This window comes from Geotrypetes seraphini, chromosome 3 (genome assembly GCF_902459505.1).
Source record: "Geotrypetes seraphini chromosome 3, aGeoSer1.1, whole genome shotgun sequence".
NCBI classification, from domain to species: domain Eukaryota; kingdom Metazoa; phylum Chordata; class Amphibia; order Gymnophiona; family Dermophiidae; genus Geotrypetes; species Geotrypetes seraphini.
The window spans coordinates 381,056,530-381,077,983 of NC_047086.1; the positions used below are offsets into that span (position 1 = coordinate 381,056,530).

At 41.8% G+C, this 21,454-nt stretch overlaps 1 protein-coding gene across 3 annotated transcripts in view; it reads left to right on the plus strand.

Moving 5' to 3' along the window:
• Window positions 1–21,454, plus strand: part of FBXO11 (F-box protein 11) — a 256,086-nt gene that overhangs the window by 202,529 nt on the left and 32,103 nt on the right. For all 3 annotated transcript variants that reach the window (XM_033940001.1, XM_033940002.1, XM_033940003.1), the window contains exons 12-16: window positions 3,027–3,244; window positions 14,812–14,897; window positions 14,987–15,081; window positions 16,399–16,521; window positions 16,621–16,706. In XM_033940001.1, coding sequence (XP_033795892.1) covers window positions 3,027–3,244; window positions 14,812–14,897; window positions 14,987–15,081; window positions 16,399–16,521; window positions 16,621–16,706 — 608 coding nt within the window. The remainder of the gene's footprint in view (window positions 1–3,026; window positions 3,245–14,811; window positions 14,898–14,986; window positions 15,082–16,398; window positions 16,522–16,620; window positions 16,707–21,454) is intronic.

A 21,454-nucleotide genomic window follows, 5' to 3' on the forward strand; every position in this document is an offset into this window, starting at 1 on the left:
GGTGCTCGGGGGGGATGTAGGATTGCAGGGGGGGGGATGCCAGATCGCGGGGGGTGGCGCTCGTAAATCGAGTCACACTCGGTTTCCGAGGCACCGATTTTGTGAATGTTTTGCTCGTCTTGCAAAACACTCGCAAATCGGTGCACTCGTAAACTGAGGTTTGACTGTAATGCTAATGAGACTATAAGAATTCTCGAGGGAATAGATTGACTACCCACAGGTTCAGGAATAATGTGTTTGTCTACTAGAGAGAAGATTACCGGGGTTAAGAACCAAATCTTTCCTTTGTATTTATAAGTCACTTTGGACCTATATAGGATTAAACAGGTTAGAAATGGCAATTTAGATTAGATTAGAGGTTTCCCTATTGCAGATACATGTTGAAACATGATATCATGTTAGAAGACTGTGTAGATAATTTTGAAGTTTATTTTTTTTACTATTGATTAGTTGGAGAATAGAGGAATGTTCTCTGTCCGTGACTTCGACTCCTCGTCAGTCTGCAATAACAGCTTTTGCAGTCCCGATGGCTTTGGGCGTATCTGCAGCTGAGCCCCAGGAGCAGCTCAGCTTGGACGACGATACATCACTGAGCCCAGTGGGACCTGACCTCCTCCCCCTCCGAGAGAGGCAACGGATTTTGGTCTTCGTGTGGAGGGATCCCTGCAGCCGCCAAGACAGGAGGAAATGCCGTCGCAGTTTACTCCGGAGAGAATTGCAGAGGGAGGAGGAGCACTGCAGTCGAGCGGTGGTGAGTGTGGGGGAAGTGAAACCCGGGAAGGAGAACAGGATCCCGGGTTACCTCAGCTCAAGCCGCTCGTAAAACCGGCAGTGGTTACTGTGGGGAGCAATTGAAAATCTTCAAACAGTATGTTCTGGATTTATTTCTCTTATGGCTGAAGTCTCTACTAAAGTTAAAAAATTAGAAACTGATTACCAAGACCAAATGAAACATGTGGGGGATATTGAAAAATCTATAACTGAGTTTAAATCTTTAAATAAGCAGCAAGCAATGGATAAAGTTTTTTTTCTTCGTAATATTGAAAATTTGGAAAATCAAAATAGGAGTTTAAATTTAAGGATTTTAAATTTTCCTATGTCTAAATTTAAAACTCCTAGAGAGATTTTTTAAGGATTTTTTGGTTTCTACATTAAAAATTACAGAAGTAAATATACTACCTTTGCAGAAGATTTATTATCTGAAAAGGACAATAAAAGAGATTGAGACAACTACTGAACAAGATTTATCAACCCTTTTAGAATCATCAAATCTTGAATTGTCTGGACGAGCTACATTAATGGTATCTTTAGTATTTCATCAGGATAAAGAAATGATTTTGAGATTGTATTATGGTCTGAAACAAGTCTCTTTTTTGGGAGAAAGAATATACATATATCCGGATGTTTCAAAATGGACTCAGTCAAGAAGGAAAGAATTTCTTACATATCGGGATAAAGTTGTGTCATTAGGAGCCTCCTTTCAGTTAAGATTTCCTTGTAAATGTTTTATTGTATTTCAAAATAATAGATATATTTTTTTATGATTCAGATCAATTACGTTTCTTCTTAGAAGGGAAAGGAGTTTCGTTTGCACCATAGTGATTTTCGGAATAACTCAAGTCTATTGTTTGTGCTATCGGTTTTCACTTTAATTTCCTTTTACTAATCATTAATATATGATCTTTCCTGGAAGATTTTTCCTTTTTCTTTGTTTCCTCTCTTTTTATGATTCGAGGACTATGTTAAAATTAAATAATGGATTTCCTTTTTTGACATACTTTGCTGATCCAATAGGAAATTGGAATTATTTTGTATTGCCTTTTTCGATTGTATTTTGTTAATTAATAGAATACTGGATGTACTAATATCGTAATGTTACCTGTTAAGCACAATTGTACTTATTTAAAAATCAAATAAAGATTAAAAAAAAATGAACCAATGATGATCTCAAAGCTGATGAACTAATTGGGACTGGCATTATTTTGGTGGTGGGGGAGGAGGTTTGCAGAGGGTGTACAAGGGATTTAGATAACTTTAGCTTGTGCCAAAGAAATCAGGTGCATCATAGTTTATTGTACTCTTCTTTGCTGAATTGTTTACTGTTTCTTGTTATTGCAATTGTACTATTTTTGAATGGCTAAATAAAAGTTTATTTAAAAAAAAAAAAAAAGACTGACATTCTTTTTTGTAAATGCTCTCCCAGTTTTGATGGTGCAAAAGGTTTCAGTGTCAGCATTCAGCTGGCAAAGGCCCGATTGTTGTGGGAGGTTTTCTTACCACTATTAGCTAAAATCCAGATATTAAATACTGGGTCCAATTCAGGCATTGGCACTGAACATCTGGGTGGTGCCTAGAAACTATTTGAGTGTTGGCGAGATTCAAATGGGCAAAGTTAGGACTGCTGTTTTGTGGTCCAACTTGCCTGGTTAGTTATGCACACTGACACTGAATATTGCAAGTGCCTGTCTTACTCTTGCTCCACCCTTGGACTACCCCAGCTGTAGCTAGCAAGTGCGACTGCAGTCAAAGTGGATATTTAGTGGCACTGTCCAGTTATGTACCACTGAATTTCTGCTCCTGACCCACTCAGCATCATTTCACTAGGCAGGAGCCTCCTGCCCAGTTAACTTGCTTTGAATATCAATTTCTTCATTTTTTTATACTTTTGAAAGTATGCATAGAATTATTGCCTGCTCATAGTCTTGTACATGTATCTGGCATATTGTTTTAGAAATGACTCTTTATATGTATAAAATTACTTCTAAAATTACTTCCTTAGTTGACACATTTCAGCCTTCACAGGGCAGACTAGAAGGTCCATTTGATCTTTATCAGCTGCCATTTATTGTGCTATGAGGAATAGAAGCTCTTTTGTGTGAGGCACATTTGAATGGAAAGATGTGAATTTGGCTCAGTGTATTAAGAGATTTGCTATTTTAAATGTTTTGACTCTTGGACATTTTAAACAGAAATTTTTTTCTTTTCCTGGGCATGCATCTTCTGAGAATATGCTTTTTTGTTCCTAGGGTTACTTTGAAAGCTGCAATATACATAGAAATAGAATAGCAGGCTTTGAAGTGAAAGCCTATGCTAATCCCACAGTAGTCAGATGTGAAATACACCATGGCCAGACTGGAGGAATCTATGTTCATGAAAAAGGAAGAGGCCAATTCCTAGAAAATAAAATCTATGCAAACAATTTTGCAGGTGTATGGATCACTTCAAATAGTGACCCCACAATACGGTAAGGTTTTTCCCTTCTATTTTAATTGTATACACAAGGAAAACATTTTACCCTAAAAAGTCATGATTCTGCACATGGAACCAAATGCAGCAAGATTTTCTGAGTTTTTTTAATAACAAATAAAGACTAAAATGAGGCAATTCTATAAATTGGTGTCTTGATGCCAAGTTCTAAGCACCAATTCTGTAACAGCATCTTAGTACCAAAATTGTGTTATAGAATACTAGCATAAGAGGCATTGATGTACCTACATTTAGGTGCACCCACTTAAGATATGCCAGTTTATGCCTGCCATAGACCTAAGTTCACCATATAAGTACACACAGCTTATAAGTTGCATGTGTAAATAGGACTTCTGAGGAAATTAGAAAATCATGCGATAGGAGGTAATGTCCTATTAAGGATTAAGAACTGGTTAAAAGATAGAAAACAGAGTAGGGTTAAATAGTCAATATTCTCTGGAGAAGGGTAAATAGTGGGGTCACCCAGGGTCTGTGCTTGGACCGCTGCTTTTTAACATATTTATCAATGATAATCAGTGAGATAATTAAATTTGCTGATGACAGAGATGTTAAACTGCAAGAGGATTGTGAAAAATTGTAAGAACACCTTGCGAGACTGAGAGATTGGGCTTCAAAATGGCAGATGACATTTAATGTAAGCAAATTCAAAGTGATGCATGTGGGAAAGAGGATCCCAAACTAGCTATGTGATGCAGGATTCCACGTTGGGAGTGGCCAATCAGGAAAAGGATCTAGGTGTCATCGTTGAGCATATGTTGAAACCTCAGCTCAGGTTGCAGCAGTGGCTAAGAAAGCAAATCAAATGTTAGGAATTATCAGGAAAGGAATGGAAAACAAAGATGAAAATGTTATAATGCTCTTGTATTGCTCTATGGTATAGCCGCACCTTGAATACTGTGTTCAATTTTGGTTGCCGTATTTCAGAAAAGATGTAACGAGATTAGAAAAGATACAGAGAATGGCATCAAAAATGATAAAAGGGATGCAACAACTTCCCTTTGAGGAAAGGCTAAAGCAGCTAGGGCTCTTCAGCTTGGAGAAGAGACGGCTCAGGGGATTGAGGGTTACAGATAGAACTAGAGGTAGGTTATAGAAGTGGTCAGAAACCACTTCACAGGTCACAGACCTGATGGGCCGCCGCGGGAGCGGACCGCTGGGCGAGATGGACCTCTGGTCTGACCCGATGGAGGCAACTTATTATGTTCTTATATGATAGAGGCCTATAAAATACTAAGTAGAGTGGAATGGGTAGGTCTGAATTGCTTGTTTATGCTTTCTAAAAATGGTAGGACTAGGGGACATGCAATGAAACTACTAAGTAATAGAATTAAAACAAACTGGAAAAAATATTTCTTCACTCAATGTGTGATTAAACTCTGTAATTAGTTGCTGGACAATATGGTAAAAGCAGTTAGCTTGGGGGTTTAAAAATGTTTTATAATTTTCTAAAAAAGTTCATAAGCCATATTAAGATCCACAGCTTTATTTTTAGGATATGCAGCATAAAATTAGTTTTAGTTCTTGGGATCTTGTTAGGTACTTGTGACTGGGCTGGCCATAAGAACATAAGCATTGCCTCTGCTGGGTCAGACCATGGGTCCATCATGCCCAGCAGTCCGCTCCCGCGGCGGCCCCCCCAGGTCCATAATCCGTAAGTGATCTTTTTCTAATCGTTAAATATCCTGTATAATAACCCTCTAACTATACCCTTCAATCCCCTTTTCCTTCAGGAAATCATCCAATCCCATTTTGAAACCCATAATCGTACTCTGCCCTACCACCTCCTCTGGGAGCGCATTCCAGGTGTCCACCACTCTCTGAGTGAAGAAGAACTTCCTGGAAACAGAATACAGGGCTTGATGGACCTTTGGTCTATCCCAAAAAACTGGCCTAGAGACCTTAACATGTGGGCCTAAGAAGTTGAGCTTCATTATGCTGGTAGCAAGGTCTCACTGAAGAGATGCTCAGCCTCTGTCACCTAATTTGAAAGACAAATTCGACAGTTGAAATAAATTTGAATCTCCCTATTTGAAGACTAATTTTGAGAATGAAAAGCAGCAGACAAACAATTGGAACTTCTATCCACGTGGGAGTTGTCTACAGACCTTCAACACAATCTTAATAACTTGATAAAGTTTGAATTGATATAACAGCTTAACTGGGAGGTGGCTATACAAAACTCAGTCCTGGATTTCAATTGTTCGGACTTTAGTAAAATGAGGAAGTACCTGAAAAAAAGCTGATAGGATGGGAGGATATATGAGAAGTGGAAAAAAAACAGTGGTCCAAGCTGAAAGGAGCAATAAAATTGACTACCAACCTTTATGTGAGGGAAAATAAACAAAACCAAAAGAAAGGAAACCAATATGATTTTCCAAAGAAGTGATGGAGAAAAAAAAGTTAGTGTTTGTGAAATTAAAAAAAACTCAAGAAGAGAAGCACAGAATGGAATACGAGATGAAATTGAAAGAAGTCAAGAGAGAGATACATGTGGCGAAAGCGGAAGAGCAAATGGCTAGAAACCTAAAAAAGGGTGACAATTTTTTTTCAGGTACTGTATATTGGTGAAAGGAGGAAGGTAAAAAAATGGAATTGTGAGATTGAAAGAAGCTTCAAACTGCTATGTGGAGACTGATGAGGAAAAAGCTAACTTGCTAAACAAATACTTCTGCTTTGTGTTCACAGAAGAAAATCCTGGAGAAGGACTGTGATTGGTTGGCAAAGTTGCATGTGAGAATGGAGTGGATACTGCACCATTTACACAAGAAAGTGTTTATAAGTAACTTGAAAAATTGAAAGTGGACAAGGCCATGGGACCGAAAGGCATCAATCCTAGGATTTTGAGGGAGTTCAGAGAGGTTCTACTGGGTCCTCCATAAGATTTGTTTAATAACTCCTTAGAGATGGGAAAAGTTCCACAGGATTGGCAAAGAGCAGCTAGTTCAGGAATCGACAAGAGGTGAAGCAATTCTAGATCTAGTTCTTAGTGGAGCGCATGAATTGGTGATGGATATAATGGTGCTGGGGCCGCTTGATAACAGTGATCATAACATGATCAGATTTGATATAATCCCTGGAATAAGTTTACACAGGAAATCCAATAAAACAGCATTTAACATTAAAAAAAGGAGACTGTGATAACATGAGGTGAATGGTAAAAAAAGAAACTAAAAGGTGCAACTGCAAAGATAAAAAATATACATCAGGTGTGGATGTTGTTTAAAAATTCCATCCTAGAAGCCCAGATTAGATATATTCCATGTATTAAAAAAGGAAGAAGGAAGACCAAATAGCAGCCAGAGTGGTTAACGAGTGAGGTGAAGGAAGCTATTAGAGCTAAAAGGGATTTCTTCAGAAAGTGGAAGAAGGATCTGACTGAAAATAATTGTAAACAACACAAAGTTGTTCAAAGCTGTTAAATCGCAAGAAGATTATGAAAAATTGCAAGAGGACTTTGTGAGACTGGAAGACGGGACATCAAAATGGCAGATGACGTTTAATTTGAGCAAGTGCAAAGTGATACATGTGGGAAAGAGGAACCTGAACTATACTATCTGTATAGATAGTATAGTATGATGCTGGGTTCTGTGTTAGGAGTCACTGCCCAGGAAAAGGATCTAGATGTCATTGTTAAGGATATGTTGAAACCCTCAGCTCAATGTGCGGCAGAAACTAAGAAAGCAAATCGAATGTTAGGAATTATCAGGAAAGGAATGGAAAACAAAGATGAAAATATTATAATGCCCTTGTATCGCTCTATGGTATGGCCACATCTCGTGTGCAGTTCGGTTGCCATATCACAAAAAAAGATATAGCAGAATTAGAAAAGGTACAGAGAAGAGTGACAAAATTATAAAAGAGATGGGACGGCTTCCCTATGAGGAAAGGCTAAAGCGGCTAGAGCTCTACAGCTTGAAGAAAAGACTGTTCAGGGGTGATATGATAGAAGTCTATAATGAATGGAGTGGAAAGGGTAGATGTGAATCGTTTGTTCACTCTTTAAAAAAATACTAGGACTAGGGGAGATGCAATGAAGCTACTAAGTAGTAGATTTAAAACAAACCATAGAAAATATTTCTTCAACGTATAACTAAACTCTGGAATTCATTGCCGGAGAACGTGGTGAAATCAGCTTAGCAGTGTTTAAAAAAGGTTTGGATAATTTCCTAAAAGAGAAGTCTATAGGCCATTATTGAAGTGACTTGGGAAATCCACGGCTTATTCCTAGGATAAGCTGCATAGAATCTGTTTTACTGCTTGGTATCTAGCTAGGTTATTGGGACCTGGGTTGGCCACTGTTGGAAACAGGATACTGGGCCTGATGGACCTTCGGTCTGTCCCAGTATGGCAATTCTTATGTGCTTATTATGTTCTTATCGATTGCTTTGGTACAAACTGAAGAGGGCACTATACTCCACTGTTGAAGGAAGAGGAGATGAAAGATGTGATTGACATCCTAATGCAACAGTTCATGACTAGAGGATATTCCCCCTAGAGCAGTGTCCTTCAACTGCCGGTCTGTGGACCAGTGCCGGTCCACAAAAATTTCCTGCCGGTCCGCGAAGGATTTGGGTCCCCTCCACAAACTGCACACTGGGCAGGAAGAGAGGCTCCGTTGCCAGTGTCATTTAACTTGCATTGCAGCTTCCTGTTGCTGTCGCATATGCCGGGACTCCTGCTGCGTTTGCCTTCTGCCTTCGCAGGGATTCCATCTCCTTATGCCTCCTGCCTTTATCTTGTCTCTCCACTCCAGCAGCAGCAGCTCTATTTGCTTTTAACTTCAGCACATAACTATCGCTTGCAGTAGTTTAGCTGTGATTTCATGAGGCAGCCTCGGGTCCCTTGCTAGGTTGGTCCACCTCACATCATTGAAACAGGCCGGCCTAGCAAAGGCCCCGAGGCTGCTTGATGAAACGGTATCTAAACTACTGCTAGTGGAAGCTCTGTGGCGAAGTTAAAAGTACACAGAGCTGCCGCTAGGCTAGAGAGAGGAAAAATTTGCTGGGAAGGGAAGAGAGTTACTGTTGGATAAGGGGAGGAGGACAGGGAGAAGGGGTACTACTGGACAGGGGAGGAGGAAAATAGGAAGGAAACAGCTGACAGGGAGATTAGAGGAGGGGAAGGGTTCAGGATGGAATGGAGAGATCAGATGAGGGAAAGGGGAGAGAGAGGATTGAGAAAGTAGAGAGAGGTTGATGCTGGGAAGGGGGTCAGCAGAGAAATAAGGAGAGAGGGACAATGATGCTAAATCTGGTGTAGGAGAAATAAAAATGAAGAGAGCAGAATGAATCATGGAAAAAGGAAAGAAGGGGCGCAGGCTGGAGGGAAAGGGGAGATGGGCATAGAAAGAAGGCAGATACCATATGGAAGGGGGAGAGGGCAGGCAGTAGATGGAAGGGGCAGATGCTGGATTGAAGAGACAGAGGGCAGACGCTGGAAGGAAGAGAGTGAAAAGACAATGAAAGCAGAAACCAGAGACGACAAAAATTAGAAAAAAATAATTTTATTTCTATCTTGTGATTAGAATATATCAGATTTGAAATATGTATCCTGCTAGAGCTGGTGTTCGACATAACTGGGGACTGCAAAGCCCAGGCAGTGCTTCTTTAGCTTCCAGCTGGCTTAGGACTCTTTCTGACCAGGGGGCAGTTGCCCTAGTTGCACTCCCCTAACACTATTCCTGTCATGTGTGACTGCGGTATTCTGTTAGTATGATATTTCTAAGTACCATTCTGTAATAATTTGACTTATTCAGTTTTCTTGATAGTAGATATATATGAAGGGGAGGGGAGACAGGGGTTTTGTTGATCCTTGCACTGTATTATTTGTATTTATAAAATGACAATTGTACAGAATATTGTTTCTTTTTATACTTTAATAAAATACGTTCAATATAAAATCATAACTATTTGTGAGGCTTGTGTGGATGGGATCAGATGGTTTGCGAGCTTGCGGGGACGGGGCAGAGATGGTTTTTTTTTTTTTTTATTTTAGTCTTAGTAGTTTGCCAGTCCACAAAATAATTCTTTTATTTCCACCTGTCCATTGGTGTAAACTGCCCTAGAGTACAGACTCCTATGTGAATTAACAGAAAGAAGATTATCCGGGTAAGAACCTACCCCCTCTTTTATAAATTCTCTGAGCATCGGAGCAGTTACTGCCAGCGCTATGCATTCATAAAAGAGGGGGCTAATCTTCCATTATTTTTACTTAATTTATTTTATTGGTGGTCAAACAGCAGCTCAGCCAAAGTAAAGAAGCCAAGGATAATTTATTGTATAGACATAAAACACATATAAAAACCTGACACAGGCACACATTAAGGACTGCATCAGGGGTTAGTAGAATTATGAAATAATAACAGAATAAACATAATTTAAACCAAACATAAAAATCATCATAATAAAAAAGCATAATTAAACCAAATTAAAATTAAATGCAATATAAATCATATATATAAAAGAAACATAAGGACTACAAATAAAAAGAAGACTATATAATTTGTAAAATATGCACAAAAAAAGAATGTATATAAAACCCACAATTAGAACATATTCAAAAATAGAGGAGCAAGCATCTAGTCATACGAAGGTTACCTGTGATAGACAGTCTGATTAAGAATCTTTTATTTTTTATCTGGAATGAAAAAGATAAAAAGAGGGAATATACCCAGGTGGTATATGAAAACTCTTTCACCAACCAGGTTAAAAGCTATAAGAAAATAATTGAATGTTAAAAATAAAGCTCTTATATATAAATGTTAAAGCCACGTTATTATGACCACCTGCTAATATACAGATTTAACTGCCCCTGGCAGCATGAATGGCAGCCAGATGCCATGGGAGTGACTCAATAAGATGCTGGGTGGTTGCTAGAGGTATCTGGAGCCATACAGACTGCAGTGCGTGGTGGTGGATCCAGTAGTCGAACATGTCGATTGAGGTGACCCCAAACATGCTCAATTGGGTTTAAGATTTGGGGAATTTGGAGGTCGGGGAAGTAGCTGTAAGTCGTGGACATGTTCTGTGAATGACTCGTGAGCAATTGTGACAGTATGACATGTTGCATTGTCCATAAGGAAGACTGTCAACATGTACGGGTGTACTTGATCGACAAGTTCGGAGAGATACCCATATCGATTGAGAGTACCTTCCAGAGGTATCGAGGGACCCAGATTGTAACGCTGCCACCAGGAGCTTGTGTATGTCCAGCAATGGTTGCTGGGTGTTTGTTCTCAGCATTTTCACAGCCTGACATGCCAAAGTCCATCTGTTAGATGGAGCTCAGCATGTGACTCATTGAGCAGGCAACCCTCTGCCAGTCACTGCAAATCCAATGTCGGTAATCCTGTACAAAAATCAACCTTTTTTTTTTTTTTGCAATGAATCCTCGTGAGCATGGGTGCAGTCACCAACCTTCTGCTCTGGAGCCCCATTCACACCAGGGTTTGCTGCACAATCATTTTAGATACTCATCTGGAAGCCCCCTGATTTGTTTGGATGGTAAGGCTCCACAGTGGCATGCTGATCGGCCTGCACCAATCTGCACAGCTGATGTTTACCTCTCACATCGATGGCTCATGCACCCCCCCCCCCCCCCCAGTTACCACGTCGGGTCATTGAAAAGGTCCCATTTATTCACTCATGGTACAACCAAAGCAGCCTGCGAGTAGTTTACAAACTCCCCCATTTCCAAAATGCTGCCGCCCTTGGCCCGGTAGCCGATGATCATGGCTTTTTCAATATCTGATAAATCATGCTGTTTTCCCCATGACAGCCACGGATGCTATATTGGCAATTTGCTGACATCCCACCTTATATATCCATGAAGTCTGTGTGCAACACGTGCATTCATTCATTGGCTGTGCATCCCATAATAATGTGACTCAACCATGTAAAACAGTATGAATGGAAAATGAATAGAGCAAAAGTTCTCCTTACCAGCATAAGATCAAAAGATGACAACACTTAACAGTCTGTCTTTGCAGCAACCAGCTTTCTCTTTGCTCCCTCCATGGTCAGCATCTTCTCTATGCCCCTTCCTCTCCCTTTTCTCTTCCTTTCTGCCTCCAGCCCCCACCCATACTGGGTCAAAAATCAAAGAAAAGGGCAAATAACTCAACCAAAATGAAAATGATGAGTGACTAAAAGTGGATATGTCAAATATTATGAAATAGTCACTCTGTATACCTTTGCAATAATTAGACCAAATATCCTTCAACTGCTATTGAAACTTATGCTCAGAGACATGAAGGCAGATGTAGCTGCCTCACCACCCAATCATTGCATTGTTCAATACAGTGTCAGAGTGGTAACGATGGTAAATATTAGACTTGCAACTGCCAAACTGGCTATAAACTCTACATCTTGTATAAATGGCTTAAGATTGTAAAACTCAACTTAAAGTTCACTGGTTCCGATGTGACACGTTTTGGTACTGCTTCAGGGAACTGACATTGCTCTGCTACACCACCTCAAACTTTGAATAATGAAGTCTCAGGTCAAATTTTCCTGCAGATCTGAAGTGAATTTTAAGTTGAGTTTTACAATCTTAAGCCATTTATACAAGATGTAGAGCTTATAGCCAGTTTGGCAGTTGCAAGTCTAATATTTACCATCGTTACCACTCTGACACTGTATTGAACAATGCGATGATTGGGTGGTGAGGCAGCTACATCTGCCTTCATACAATAGCAGTTGAAGGATATTTGCTCTAATTATTGCAAAGGTATACATACAGAGTGACTTTCGTAATATTTGACCCACCTATACTGGGGCTAATATCTCTCTTCTCTTTCTTGCTCTCTCTTGCAATTCAGTGTGTCTTCCCATCTTCCCCCTATCCAGTCTCTCTCCTGCACTGCCCCTAAGTCCAATCTCTCTCTCTTCCCCCTCTCCAATTCAGCAGCATTTTTCCTTTTCCCAATCCAAGCCCAGCAGTACCTCTTTCTCTCCTCCCTAGGTCCAGCGGCACATTTCCCTCTCCCTCCCTCATCCCAGTAGCACCTCTTCCTCTCAGCTCCCCCCACTCAGGTGTAGCAGTACCTCTCACTCTCTTCCCCAAGTCCAGAAATACCCCTCCCTCTCTCCCCTTCCCTCCCAGGTCCAGCAACACCCCTACTACTACTATTTATCTAATCTTCTATTTTTACATCGCTCATACCTAGGTAGGCTCAAGGCGACTTAATGGGGGAGGAAGGGTGAAGGGAGGTTTATAGTGCTGAAAGGCATACACAGCGCTGTACATTTAACATTTAATAGACTGTCCTTGCTCAAAAGAGCTTACAATCTAATAATGACAGAGAGACAGGAAATTTAGGGATTGGGGAGTTTCTTGCAGAGAGAATGAAAGGATGGACATGGTGTTTTATGGTAAATGGGAGTTAAGAGATGAAAGCAGCCTAAAAAAAGTGGGCTGTTAGCTTGGATTTTTGAATACTGCTAGAGATGGATCCTGGTGCAATGACGTAGACTGTCCCAGGCATATATGGTGCAACAAGACCCTCCTCTCACCTTCCCTCCTAGGTCCCACAACACCCCTTCCTCTTTCACCTCCTCTCCCAGGTCCAGCAGCATCTCTCCCTTTCCTGGTTCAAATCAAGCAGTACCTTTCTCTCTCATTCTCCCTCCTTCTTTCTAGCAGCCCTGGTCCAGCACCCCTCCCTCTCCTACCCCTTAGGCTAGTAGCATCCATCTCTTTTCTTTCCCAGGGCTAGCAGCAACCCCTGGCCTATCTCATCCCTCCCAAGTCCAGTAGTGTACCCCTCCCGCAATTTTGCAGCATCTCTTTCGATCTTCCTCTTTGCAGCCTGGCTCTGTCACCTGAATTGCAGCCCAGCAATGCGGCAGCCCAGCAATTGAGACAGGGAGCCTCTGGAGCTCTGCTAGGCCATGCCCTGCCTCCAAGGAAACAGGACGTTGTATCGAGGAGGCAAAGTGGGGCCTAGCCAAAGACCTGAGACTGCCTGTGTGAAATTTGAGGCTGCCTGTATCGATAGTGATTCAGGTAAATAGGACGAGGGAGGATAGAATGGGAGAGATGGTGCTGGCTTGTGGGAAGAAATAAGGTGAGTAGGAAGCATGCAGCACTTGACACAGTTGTGCTGCGTGGCTTGTGTACCCCCTGAGGTATGTGTACCACGTATTGGGAACCTCTGACCTAGAGCAAAGTCATCAAAGCAGTTCACAGCATAACAAAATCACACAGAAGGAAAAGAAATACTAATTTTTAAAAAAATAGCAAACTTGCAGTGTCCCACAGGATCCTGAGATCAGTGCAGCGAAATATGTCAGCAAGACCAAATCAGCTCTCAGAAGCTGAAAATCTGACCTTCGATGCTTTAAAAAAACAATAAAAATCATGGAAAATTATAAATATATGTTACAAGACCTTTGAAACATGGCAAAATCCTGCACTGAATTAGAGAGTTGCGCGGGGACAGAAATCCTGCCCGCCCCGCCAGGATCCTCTTCGTCCCCACCCATCCCCGCAGGGAATTACCTCCATCCCCACTGTAAAAGCAGCAATTACTTATGACAGGATCATCAATTCCACAGTTTTGTTTTGTGTTTGCGCTGATGTTTTCCTTGTGGAATCTCTTTGGTGGAACCCTTTTTTTGTTTTCTGTTCAGGTAATTAACTTATAAACCCCCTCTTTATATTATATGGACAAACCCTGCTTCCAAAGCCTTCCATCCCCATGGGAGTCCAGTTGGCTAGAGGGGGGTCCCTGTGGGAGTCCCGTGGGCCAGAGGGAGGGTCCCCATGGGAGTCCCGTGGGTTAGGGGGGATTCCCACGGGACCCGCAGGATTCCCACGATCCCCATTCCCATGCAGACCTCTACTCTGAATAATGAGGGCAGTGTTTGAACAGGAAAAGCTCTCACTCATTTAAACCTTGATGAGCAAGCTAGGAATCAATTAAGCAGCACTTTGACAGATGGTGCCACTGAATATCAGCTCTGACCACTGCTGTACTCTCTGTGGTATGCCTTGACAATTTTTTCACCTTGTAAGTGTGTTGTGAGATGAGCAAAGTTGAAAATTATTGACCTGGAGGCTTTGAACTTTCCTTTTTGGAAAGTTGAGTCCTGCCAAATGAACTGAGCCTAGGAGTTCCACATGGCACTTTTCTCTGAGCTGGCCTAACTGTAGATTGTTTGAGGGAAAAAACAGGATGACCAGTCACACATTAGTTGTGTTATCAACAGTGCTGACATGGAGCATTTGAGCTCTGCTGTCTTGCAGAGCTCCATCACTTTCTCTCTTTTCTTAATATCAGTGGCAACATTCAGAAATTTTCTAGTGTTTTTATTTACACTAGAGTAGACTCAAATCATTTGTACCCTGATTAGAGGAATTATATTTATATATATGTAATACATTTTTTACAGCATGGCATATTGCATGAAACTATGAAAACAAGTATGTGGTGGGAATATATACTGTATTAATGGAATAAATCATGGGATGATCCACTAAATAGGGCTTTATGTTTAGTTTTGTGGCAGATAGTATAAGTTCTTTCATTTCTTTAATCTCTAGGACTAATGCAATTTTTAATGGGAATCAAGGTGGCGTTTATATCTTTGGTGATGGAAGAGGCCTTATTGAAGGAAATGACATATATGGTATATAAATTTTATCATCTTTTTATCATTCTAATTTCTGGGCTAAGCATTTTATTTAAAGAAAAAAATTATTATTATTTTTTTATCAGGGAATGCACTAGCAGGAATTCAGATTCGAACAAATAGCTGCCCTATTGTCAGACACAATAAAATTCATGATGGTCAACATGGAGGAATTTATGTGGTAAGTGGTAAAGGAAACCTTTCCTTTAATGTGGTTGTAAAGTTGTAATTTATTTTGAAAATAAAGGAGTAGATAGATATTCAGAATGATTTAACTGGGCAGGAAAAGTAGATACTAATACTAAAAGTACTACTGAAAATCTGATGTAACTGGTGTGACACTACGCTTAGTGATTGGTTGACCTGGAGGCAAGTTGGAGCAGCACCAGAGTTTACCAAGTTAGCAGAGCGATTAAAGTTAGGGCAGAAGACAGGTTGTCCTAACTGTATGAGGAGACTTATTCTGGTACCAGCATTAAAATACCAGTGGAAAATGTGTCAACCCTCACTATTATAAGGTCCTCACTAAGTCAATCAAATTATTAAAATGCCTAAGTGAAGGAAAAGATCTCAGAATACCACACCAAGGAACATATACTGTTATCCTATTGTTATATAGTGGTGGTAGGTATCTTTCATCGATCAAAAACCTTCACATATACTATGACTGTATTATCAGCCTTATTTCTTTCTCATCTTTCTACTTGTTAGATAATTTAATCTTTTTTCTTTTATTTCTTTTTATAATTTTAATACAAATTATTAATAGATAAATCCATGCCACTGATTTTAGTTTCTAATGCACTGTTATCATTTTATACTCTTGTGCTGCCATTTTGACCTCAATTGGCCAAAGTAAGCTCACAGTTGAATTAAGCTGATCTTTAAGACTTGCTGTATCTCTTCATACTTGCCATCAATTTTCTAATCTCCATTAGCAAATCTTTTATTTGTGAGGGTTTGTTCAGGTAATGTTATGTCAGAGTTGCAAGTGCCTAATATTTGCAGCAAAGGGGAATGATGTTTAGATGAGTCATAGCATTGAAGTCCAGCTTGATGGATTTTGAAGCTAATTCTTCAATAAGCTGAGATTTTAGATTTTAAAGTGCTGTTCAGAGGGAGCAAACACCTCAAACTAACATCTTAGTCTGTGCTCAACAGCCCACTCCCCCCATACACACACTCAGCCAATTTTTATAAGCACTTGCATTTAAAATGATGTTCCATACAACTCTAATCACTTATAATATTACACCCCCCTCCCTTTCTTGGTAGCTAAAGTTTGAAGCCTTGGTTATTTGAGCTTAACACAAGTTTGGCTTGTGTTAATTGAACTATTTTTTTGTGCTGTGGTGAATTTTTGTTTCAGGAAAATCACATTACTGCTTAAAAAATGTCCAACTAGAATAGAGATCTTAAAAGTTAGCAATTTCTTTTAAATGTCACATTATAAAGAATACCCATGAATGAGATTGTCAACTCTCATTTTTTAATTTAGCATGAAAAAGGGCAAGGTGTGATTGAAGAAAATGAAGTTTACAGTAATACTTTGGCTGGTGTTTGGGTGACAACGGGAAGTACTCCAGTGCTGAGGAGAAACAGAATACACAGTGGTAAACAGGTTGGTTAACAAGGCACAGTGGTACATGATGTATGCTTTTTCAAATACCTTGATTTTATATTTTTTAACTTTTTAACAAATTTCCTTTGAATATATTAGGTTGGTGTCTATTTCTATGACAATGGACATGGAGTACTTGAAGACAATGACATTTATAACCATATGTACTCTGGAGTTCAAATAAGGTAATTTTTTAATATAAATATTTAATTTTGCCAAAATTATTTGGGATGTTTTTGGAAAGCATTTTATATGTCATATTTTCTCCCTCTCCCTCCTTTATTTGTATCTCTAGTGTATTAGGTGTGTCATTCTAGACAAGCGGGTAATTTCCCTGTAGTTGCAAGCCTTGCAGAAGAAATCCACTCCAGATTTTTTCAGAATCCTTCCTACTTCATAGAGGGCTTTACTGTGCCCCAACAGTTTCTTCCTTCTACACACGAGCCTGAAGGAGTTTGCTCTGCTTCTCTTATTTCTTTCTTTTAATCATGTTTTTTTTCCGGGTGCCATGAGCTCCCTGATTCGAGGGTTCAGCTCTGCCTACGTGGAGAAGCAGACGGTGGTCTACAGCTGACAGGCCAATCCCTTGTACCTGTTAGCTAGCCTGCAAAAGCATTTTTGGAGCTTAAGGTTGTCCCTTTGAAGCTTGCTCATCTACTGCTTGCAGGGGTTTGAGCGCAGATTTTTAGGCATCCAGAGCCCAAAGGATGCAAACTGGAGTCATCCTTTGGAGACTCAGCACTGCCTAGTACGGCGTTTCCCCCAGAATTTATTAATCTGATATGGAAAGCCTTTCAAGAGAGCCATCTTTCTAGAGCAGTGGTTCCCAACCCTGTCCTGGAGGACCATCAGGCCAATCGGGTTTTTAGCCTAGCCCTAATGAATATGCATGGAGCAGATTTGCATGCCTGTCATGTCCATTATATGCAAATCTCTCTCATGCATATTCATTAGGGCTAGCCTGAAAACCCGATTGGCCTGGTGGTCCTCCAGGACAGGGTTGGGAACCACTGGACTAGAGAGTTGGCACAGGGACAGAAATCAAGCCCGTCCCTGCCCTTCCCCTCTGGAATTGAATCCATCCCCATAAGTAATTGAATCTGTCCCTGCCCATCCCTATAAATTTCAGAAGTAGTTATTTCATTTAATTATATCCTACTGAATTAAAGGCTCTGGTATAGACCCATTTACCAATAAGCATAGACACTTTATTAATTTGGAAATATTAACTGGAAAGAATACATACTTTGTAAATGAGGCTCTGTCAGAGCCTCTAATGTAAATATAAAATATAAATACTCCAGCTAATGACCCCCAAGTATTTCAGCTGAGAACTTCTTCGGAAGGTGATCGGGGATCCTTTCACCAAGCTTGGCAGGCAGCAGTAGCGTCCCTGAGTCACAGATGCTGGCACCTCAGTGGCTCAGGGATGCTGCCAGCGACTACTGTGCTTGGTGGAGGGGAGCTCTGGCCATCTTTGGAGGACGTCCTAAGCTGGCGGTACTTGAGGATACCCACCAGTCACTGCAAGGGTCAGTAAGTACTTCAGCACTGGAGAAATTAAACTAGAATTTCATTTCCTTTTGTTTTGAACACAACACAAGGACATCTATATACATTTCCCAAAGCTAACATATTTCAATCAATAAATTCCTTTTTTACCTTTGTTGTCTGGAGATTTATTTTTCCATCATGTTGGTACCAGTTTATCTTTTTTTCTGCTTTTCTGTCTTCTGCAAAGTCTTCTGTTGCTGTTCCTCCTACGATGATCTAGCATTTCTCCCTCTCTCTTCCCTTCTTCCCAATGTACAACATCCTCATTAGCATACCCCCTTCTGTCCTGGATCAATCTCCCTCTTTTTCCCCTTCCCACTTTTTCCCCTTCCCACTCCTACACAGCATTTCTTCCTCTCTCTTCCACCCCCATGTGCAACATGTCTTTCTCTCTCACTGTCCAACATCTCTTTCTCTCATTCCCTTCCTTACTGCAAAGAGAGCTGGGAAAGAGAGAGAGGGCTCCAGGCTGCATCTCTACCATTCCCTCTACTGCCACATCCAACATTTTTCCCTCTCTCTTCCCCCAGACCATGTACAGCATCTTTCTTCCCTGCCCACCAGTCCCATGCCCAACATTTCTCCTATCACCTCTCTCCAGCATCATGCTCATCTCTCCCTAAATTCCCTCCACCTCTATGTCCAACATTCCTCCCTCTTGCATCCTTTTCAGTCTGTCCCACTATTCCCTCTCCACCACCATAATATTTCTCCCTCTCATCTTTCTCTTCCCCATGCATCTGTACCTCACTCCTCTCCCTCCCTATGTCCAAAAATTATCATCTTCTATTCCCTGTGTGCACCATCTTTTCCCCTCTCACACACTCATGCCCAACAATTCTCCCTTTCTATTCCCTCCCTCCCTTCATCCTATGTCCCAAGTTCATGCCCCCTCCCTCCTGTGTCCAAACCCACTCCCTCCCTCCCTTCTGTGTCCCATGTCCCAATGTGCTCCCTCCTTTATTGCAAGTCTCTCCCTTACTTGGTCAAACACGCAGGCATGCTCATTCCTTCCCTCCTTTCTGTAGCCCAACTAATTCAGTGCCCACCTCCCTCAAAACTGTACCAGAGCCATCCAGGTCAGCTGCCTCCTTCCTGCCTTCTAGCCACACTTCTTTGCAGGGCTATAGGTGCTGCATGTGGCTGACCTGAAGCCTTCCCTCTGATGTCTGAGGGAAGGCTTCTGGGTCAGCTACGGGAGGCATGCTGGGAGCACTGCATGCTGCTTTGTGGAGAAGCAACTGCAGATGGAGGACTGGAAAAGGAAGTGCACTAAGGTATTTGAGCCCCTTGAGGTGAATCCAACCATGTGGGATCTCTGTGACCCCAATGGGGGGTCCCCAGGGGATCTCTGTGACCTCCAGGGGGCATCCCCATGGGATTTCTGTTGTCCCTGTTCCCGTGCAGTTCTCTACTTTGGACGCCGCACGAGGGGGCAGAGGGTCTGAGGGAGCATCTACCTCGCTAATTGCGTCTAACCATTGTTTGAGAGATTTTTCAAAGGGAGATTCAGTTGATAATGAATATCGTACTATACCATTATTGTCTCAGGATGCACCATCCCTGTTGGAATATGGGGTCTCAGTCTGGCTCTTTGGAGCCTATTATGACTCCTGATCTCGGGAATGATCCCATGGTTCTATGCTTATTTAAACCCTCTGCTCTCTTGAGCCTGATCACTTCAGGAGTTAAACTTGGACATTAACGTTTTAGTCACAGAGCATTGGGATGCTCCATAATTGTCCCTTAAAGTGGCAAGAACTATGGCTTGGCTGTACTCTGTGGCACAGGAGTGTCGCCAAATGTTCATGCAGCCAAAGGTTTATTCCTTGGTGGCACACGTTAATAAGTGCACCTGCCTTCCAAGCCAGGGTGGAGTGGTGTTAAAGGATCGCCGAGTGGATGTTGTTCTCAAGAGGTTCTTCGAGGCTTTGGGAATCAAAGCTACCACTGAGGTATGGTTTGTGACCTGTGCCTTCCATACTAGTTTTCGGACTTTTGAGCGCAAAAGTGACAAGCCTGTGCCCCAGCTCCTTCTGTCGGGAGTAGATTATGTGACTGATGCTCTATATAACATTAGGGTCATGATCAAGGCTTCAACTTATTCAATCTCAGCCCACAGAATGCGTTGGATCATTCATTGGGCTGGTGATTCCTCCTCCAAAGCTGCCCTCAGCAGACTCAGTTTCAGGGGGAAATTATTCAGGAAATGTCTGGATGATCTTTTGACCAGTGTGGTAGATCGTCGTCTGAAATCTTTGCCTAATGGCAGACCCAGAACCTCTAGAGGCTCAGGGCGCTCTAATTTTCGTGGCTTTAGGCATTCTGGGCAGCATTCAGGAACCACATCCCAGAGATCCTTCCAGGGTTACAGAGATTTGCCAGATTCAGACACAACCAGGCCTATGGTTCCTGTACTACATCTTTTTCCAAGAAGTCGCAATGACGCCAGGTCCAGAGCAGTCCCTCTCAAAATAGGGGGCTTTTCTCTTAGACTTTCTGCAGAACTGGGCTCAGATTTCTTCAGACCTCTGTGTTCTAGAAATCATCCAGAGCGATAATAAACTGGAATTCACCCGGTCTTTAACAGATTGGTTTGTGGACTTCCCTGAGGGGTACCCGGACAAAGCAATCAGAGTGGAGGCCACAGTGAGAAGATTGTTGGACATTCAGGCCATAGAACCTGTACTGTCCGAAGGCTCAGACAGATACTTCATCATGCCAAAGAAAGGTTCAGACAACTGGAGACTCATTTTAGACCTCGTGTCAATGCAACATTCAAGGTTCCATGTTTCCGCATGGAGACAGTTCGTTCTATCATAGTGGCGGGCTCTAGGAGAGTTCCTAGCTAGAGAATGACATAGTGACTGTTACCCACAGCTAGCCGCGGATAACCCGCAGGAACAGGGGGGAAAAAAATTGACTAGTTGCTGCGGGTACGGGGACAAGGCCATTCACCACCCCCTGGAGCGGTGAATGGTCTTGTCCCCGCAGTAAAGGATCTGCCACAAGTTGCATCCCTTCCCAGCCCTCCCGGTCAGTAGTCCCCCCTTGCAAATTCAGCAGCCCCCTCCCTCCCTCCCTATCGTGGGTCCAACAGCCCCCCTCCCCCCACTCTCACACCCTCCCACCCTGGCTCCCAATTGCGGGCAGCAAAAGAAAAAAAAACAAACAAAACAGCAAACCTGCGCCTCACCTGGATCAGCCCCTTCGCACCTCCCGGGGCGAGTTGATCAGCTTCTTAGAAGTTGGAAAAACTGGAAGTTACATTGGAAGGAAGGACTCGGCAAGAAGGTTCCTTAGCAATGCTGCATGCAAGAGAGTTGCAGGTTTGTTATTTGGGGGGTTTTTTTGCCACCACGATCGGAACCCAGGGAGA